The sequence below is a fragment of the Leptopilina heterotoma genome, unplaced genomic scaffold, assembly GCF_015476425.1.
Source record: "Leptopilina heterotoma isolate Lh14 unplaced genomic scaffold, ASM1547642v1 Lhet_54, whole genome shotgun sequence".
Lineage (NCBI taxonomy): Eukaryota > Metazoa > Arthropoda > Insecta > Hymenoptera > Figitidae > Leptopilina > Leptopilina heterotoma.
The window spans coordinates 7,024,446-7,030,802 of record NW_025111118.1 but is presented as its reverse complement, the minus strand read 5'-3'; the positions used below and the strand labels follow the sequence as shown (position 1 = coordinate 7,030,802).

At 21.8% G+C, this 6,357-nt stretch overlaps 1 protein-coding gene across 1 annotated transcript; it reads right to left on the bottom strand.

Moving 5' to 3' along the window:
• Positions 1–622: 622 nt before the first annotated feature.
• LOC122508380 (cuticle protein LPCP-23-like) lies at positions 623–1,255 on the bottom strand. Its single transcript, XM_043621681.1, has one exon. The coding sequence runs from the start codon at positions 1,150–1,152 to the stop codon at positions 895–897; it is 258 nt and encodes an 85-aa protein (XP_043477616.1). The 5' UTR covers positions 1,153–1,255; the 3' UTR covers positions 623–894.
• Between the last annotated feature and the right edge of the window lie 5,102 nt (positions 1,256–6,357).

Below are 6,357 nucleotides of genomic sequence, written 5' to 3'. Positions count from 1 at the left end.
TTAATTCAATTATAAAATATGATTAATTCAAACATATTTTTTGGTTGGCTACATATTTTTGGATTTAAAAAAATTTTTTCTCAAATGAATATTTTTAAAGAATACAATTTATTATTCTAATAATGTTTGAAATTAGAACAATAAATACTATTTATTACACTGAAAAAGAAAATTTATTTAATTCAAATAACCGATTAATTGACTATTATCAATGAAATATTTAATTGAATCAAATAATATTTATTAGAGTCAATTAAATGGTATTTGAACCAACAATTTCAGTATTTGAAGCAAATATGAACTGAACCATTTAATTGACTCCAATAAATATTATTTGCGATTCAATTTAATATTTAATTGATAATAGTCAATTAATCGGTTATATGAATCAAATAATTTTTTTTTTCAGTGTACACAATTAAATTGAAAGTATCAAATTGCAACAAATTGATATTAAAAATTTGAATCAAATCCCAAAATGATCAAATTTTTTGTATCGACTTGATCTATTTTCATATCAATTTTGATATTTTTACAAGAATTGTGTAGCTAAGATAAAAATTATAAATAATAAAAAATTATTTAGTTACAAGAGGATACAGTACAATAAAAAACAGATATATACGGTAGAAAATAAAATTTATTGCATTATGAAAATATTTTCGAGAAATTTAATACAGAAATATCTTTTTTTTTTGTGTGTGTGAAATTTTTCCATTGTTATAAAATTCCAATATGATAATAGACCATGATGAACAACCTTAATCGTCTATAGAATTGTCTATAGAATGAAATTGACAGAAAGTCCAAAAAAAGAGTCGTCACACGAATTTTGAACATGAAATCCATCAAATTTTCATCTAGTAGACTAGTATCTACTATCTAGTAGTGTGTCTAGTAGTGAATTGATCGTGCTGCGTATGGAACTGGAAGAGCTGAATAGGCGCTGTACGCTGGGGCAACTGGAGCGACATATTTCGTGTAGCCAAGAGCCGGTGATGCGTAGGTGAGATGAGCCGGTGCTGCATAAGCAGAGTATGCAGAGTATGCAGGCACACCGGCGGAATAAGTTGACACCAGTGGAGTGCCAACGAATCCGGGTTCAGCGGCGGCAAAAGCCAAGCAAGCAGCGAGAATCACAAACTTGAACATGATGATTTGTTTTTTTTAGATTGTTTTTCAAAAAAAAACACTTGAAACTGTTTACTGTTCGATTTACAGGACGAACTATGATGGTAAACTAACAACCAAGTCCTCTTTTATACACCGAAAATTTACCCCTTCCCTTTGAGGTTTTTATTCGAGGAGATGAAAATCTAGTTCCCCCACTTGAATTGCCACACTACTTTTGTTTTTTTTTACTCTTTTTTTTTTGTTTCTTGTGTTTGGAGAATAATGGACTGGGGGTACGACGACGACGACGGATCTTTACGTGATTTCATATAGGAAGTAAAAGTACTGTGCGTGGCCGGCCTTCGTTTGTATATATATACATGTGAACCAAATAATAAACAAAAATATTTTATTTCCAAATCGAAATAATTATGAAAATGCTCTCGTAAGCAGGAGGCTAATAAAAATTATCAAATTCGTTTCGAAGAGACAAACACCTTTCGTTATTTTCAGTGATTTGTTTTTTTTCGCTTTATGTTAAGTTACTCTCGCGTGGGTTTTTGAAAAACATTTTTTTTCTAAACTAACGTCATGAAAAAAAATTCCACTTTGTAATGGAATTTATTTGGGAGCAAAATTAATACGATTAATCTCTCTAAATTTGAATTAGTAAAAATATTTACTAATTTGAATTAGTGACTGACTTTTTGCTTTTAAATTAGTAAATTTTACTAATTAATAGTAATTTCTACCACTTTATTAGTAAAATTTACTAATTCAAAAGCAAAAAGTCAGTCACTAATTTAAATTAGTAAACATTTTTACTAATTCAAATTTAGAGAGAATATTAATTTTTTCTTGAGATTTTATTATAGGTACTGTAAATTTTCGAATTCCTTTTGCTACTGTATTTTGTTATTTCAAAAAAAGAATACTTTCGAATAATTAATATTATTATTATTATTATTATTATTATTATTATTATTATTATTATTATTATTATTATTATTATTATTATTATTATTATTAATATTAATCTTCATATTCTTTCATTCATTCTGTCCGCAGTATGAAGTTAGTTTTTATGAATGCAATTGTTTTGTTTTCTTTAAAAAATATTGTTTCATAAATCGAAAATATACAGGTATTTTTTCATGATTCATAATAAATTAATATTAGAAATTAAAAATTAAAAAAAAAATGATTTACCTAATTGAAATAAATGATTTAATTAATAAATGATTTAATGAATAATAAATGTAAAATATAACCATTTTTTTATTACATGCTATTTTTCTATAACAAATTTCGTTTGACTGATCTAAATTATGCAAATTTTTCTCTTCTTCATTTATAAAAAATAGAAAATTGTTGAAAAAAATTATGATTAAGAAATAGTAAACAAATACCGATTTGATGCATAATTTTTATTTCTCAATAAAAATATTGTTCAAAAACACATTCTTTTATTTTTGGGAAAAAAAACATTACATTTTCCCGTTTCTTAATATTTTTCTAAAAAATTTTCAAATTTCATAAGGAAATAATTTACATAATTTCTATTTCTTAATTACAATTGTTTTCAATAAAATTCAGTTTTTTAAAAATAAAGAAAAAAAAAAGTTTATAAATTCCATTTGTCAATTACAAATTTTGGGTTGAAATTTGAAATTGAAAATGAAAATTTCTGAATTCTTAGAAAATAAAGAAAAAAATTTTACTCAAAAAAATGTTAGCTCTTACATTTATTTACGAATTTCTTTAATTGCAAAATTATTCAAAAACATGAATAACTTCTTTTTTTAAATAAATATTTAATTATTATTATTTTTTCCATAGGAATTAAAATTCTTCAAAAGATTCAAATTCAAAACTTTTTGAAATTAAACAACTTATAAAAAATTGTTATAAAAAATGAAGATGTTCGAGAGATAAAATAATTATTTTATATTATAAGAATATTGTTACTGTAACTTCTTCAAAATTATTTTGATTTTCAATTATTATCTAAAATTTTAACTAAAATACATTTTTAAATCAATTTTTATTAGAAAATTCTACGAGAATTCAATTATTTAAATACAAAAATAAATAATTTATTAAATAATTGAAAGTTTCTCAAAATTTAATTTTCATAAAGAATTTTATCAAAAAATTTTTTAAATAATTAAATTCTTTTGACGAATTTTAATAAAAAATTTGAGAATAATTAAATTTTTCAAGGAATTCAATTAAAATTGTATTAAAAATAATTAAAATTCTTGCTATCGGTTTTATTATTTATGAAAATAATTGAATTATCGAGAATAAATTTGTTATTTACGAACATAATTGAATCCTTCTGAAATTTTTATTCTTCGTGAAAATAATTGAATTATTGCTAAGAAATTTATAAAAAAATTTGTAAATATTTGAATTTCTGTGAAATTTTTATTTATTTATGAAAATAATCAAATGTTTGCGTACAATTTTATTAAAATTGATTTAAATATTCGAATACTTTTGGGTAATTTTATTAAAATAGAATTTATTTAAAATAGAATATTGAAAATCATTGAAATGAGGAAAATTTTGGAAAATAATTGAAATTTGGAAGAAGAAGTTTTTATTTATAAAAATAATAATTGAGATTTTTAAGGAATTTGATTAAAATTGTATTAAAAATAATTGAAATTCTGCGATGAGTTTTATTATTTCTGAAAATAATTGAATGATTGCGAAACTTATAAAAAATTTGTAAATAATTGAATTCCTGTAAAATTTTTATTATTCACGAAAATAATTAAATGTTTGTATATAATTTCATTAATTTTTTTTAAATAATTGATTTCTTTTGGGTATAGTTTTATTAAAATAGTAGAGATATTGAAATAATCATTGAAATGAGACAAATTTTTGAAAATAATTTAAATTAGGACAAGAATTTTATTGACATTTTTAAAAATAATTTAATTTTGTAGAAGAATTTTGATATTTATAAAGATAATTGGTATTTTGACGAGATTTTTTTTATAAATTTTAAACATAATTGAATTTTGTGATAAGAATTTTATTACTTTTGAAAATAATTGAATTTCTGCAATCATTTGTAACTTTTTAAAATTCAATTTTTTTTAGTGTTTTTAACTAAAATTTTTCTATAAATCCATTATTTTTAATAATTAATTAAATATATATTGTCAAATTTAACTAATTTTAGAAGATTTTGAATTATTAAAATTTTTCAAAAATTTAAGTCCTTTGAAATTTGAAATTATAAATTCATTCAAAATTGCAATTTTATAAAATTTCAATTTAAAACCTTTTGAAGTTCAATTATTTACGAAAATTGTGAACGCAACTCTTTTAAAATTGAATTAATTTTGAAATATTTGAGTAAAGTCATTCATTTAATAATTTATAAGTCATTATTTTATGATATTTGTTCAAGATTTAAGTTATTTAAAAAGAAATTATATTGTCAGAAGTTGAAAAAATTGAAGATTTTGTATTATAATTTGTGGTAATTTCATAGTTTATGAGGCACACAAAAAGGACACAAAAATCCAGAATTTTCTTATGAATTTTAAAAATTTAAGTTTTTTTAGTACTTTTAATATCGATTTTTTATGGTTTATTGCTAGAATGACTGAAAAATGATTCACAGCTATTATTTTCCGTATTTATAAAAAAAAGTCCCAAGTTAGATATTTTTTAAACAATATTTTTATTTATTAAAAAAAATATTATTAAAAAGTGAAGAACGTTAATTTGAAGAACAAAGAAAAATGAATCAAATTCTCCTTGACATTCACTTTGGTAGGCGATTGCATTCCAAAAGTTTTTTCTTCACAAACTAAAGGACTCCACCTTGCAATCTGAAAATTAATTAAACGTCACTACAAATTTTTTTTTTTGCTTCCGAAGATCAATAATTTTTAATTAAGTAACATTTAAAATAAATTGTTAATTGTTTAAATAAACTTAAACTAAGTGTTAACTGTTAATTTAAATTTAAATTAATTATAATTTTATGAACTAACTGTTAAATTATATTTAAACTATAATTAATAACTAATTATTAATTTGTGTTTTGAGATCCGAAAACGATCCAAAAACTGACTTTTAACAAACTAATTATTAAATAACAATTAAATTTAATTAAAACTAAATAAATTCAATTTATTAATTTTTAACTTTAATAAAATCGGTTAAATTATAATATTTTAAATTTAAGCCTATGATATTATTTTTATTGTATTATTGAATAGAAAATCATAAAAATTGTTTACTGATGAACAGTATTCATTGATAATTAATTAATAATAAATTTTTCTTAATTAACCACAAAAATTTTTCATTTTATGTTGCGTGTGTTTTTTATGTGCGCGTGTTTACTAGAATGAATACACTTTTAAAATCGAGTATTGAAAGAAATTCTGATCAGATTGAATTTACTGAATATTTTAACGAAAAATATTCTTACACGTGTGGTCGGTCTCCTCTTTTTTCAAAAAAAGGAACAATCGATATATGTTAATAAAATTTTCTTAAATGCAATTGTTTTTTCAAATTTTTGAGAAAAACAATAAATATTTGTAGATATTTTCAAAAAAAAGATAAAATAATTGAAATGAAAATTTATATTTTATTGCATTGATCGAAATTTTTATTTTTTTAATTTATTTAGTAAAGTTTGCAAATGTTTCGGGTAAACATTTTTTTCCCCTACAAAATTTACTTTCGAACTCGAGGAATTATTTTGGTTTTATTACAAAAATTCGATTGCATTGTAAACAAAACCTTCTCATTTTTTTGATGTGAGAATGTAAAAATAAAAATTTTGTTTCGCGTGTAGTACTTCAATTATTATTATTATTGATCATTAATCGATCTGACAGTACAACAACAACCTTCAGGGCATTTATGATTCAATGTGAACGCAACTGCTTTTCAACGACAATAAAAATAACTATATAGTGTTAAAATATTCATAATTAAGAATTTTAATACCCTTTTAAACGAGCATTTCACTGTCACTTTTTGAAGGCAAAAATACCTTCCGCTCTGTGAGTAAAATGCATGAAAAAACGTCAATTAAGTTCTCCTTGAGAGTTTTTCGCTTCAGGCACTCCGCATCAAGTTTCATTGATCTGCAGAAAATTTCTTCAAGTTCAAAGGAACTTGACTTCTACATTTCAAAAATAGAAAATTCAGATATTTCAAAGAGCAGAAATTAAATAACATTTTTGATAAAATGAAAAA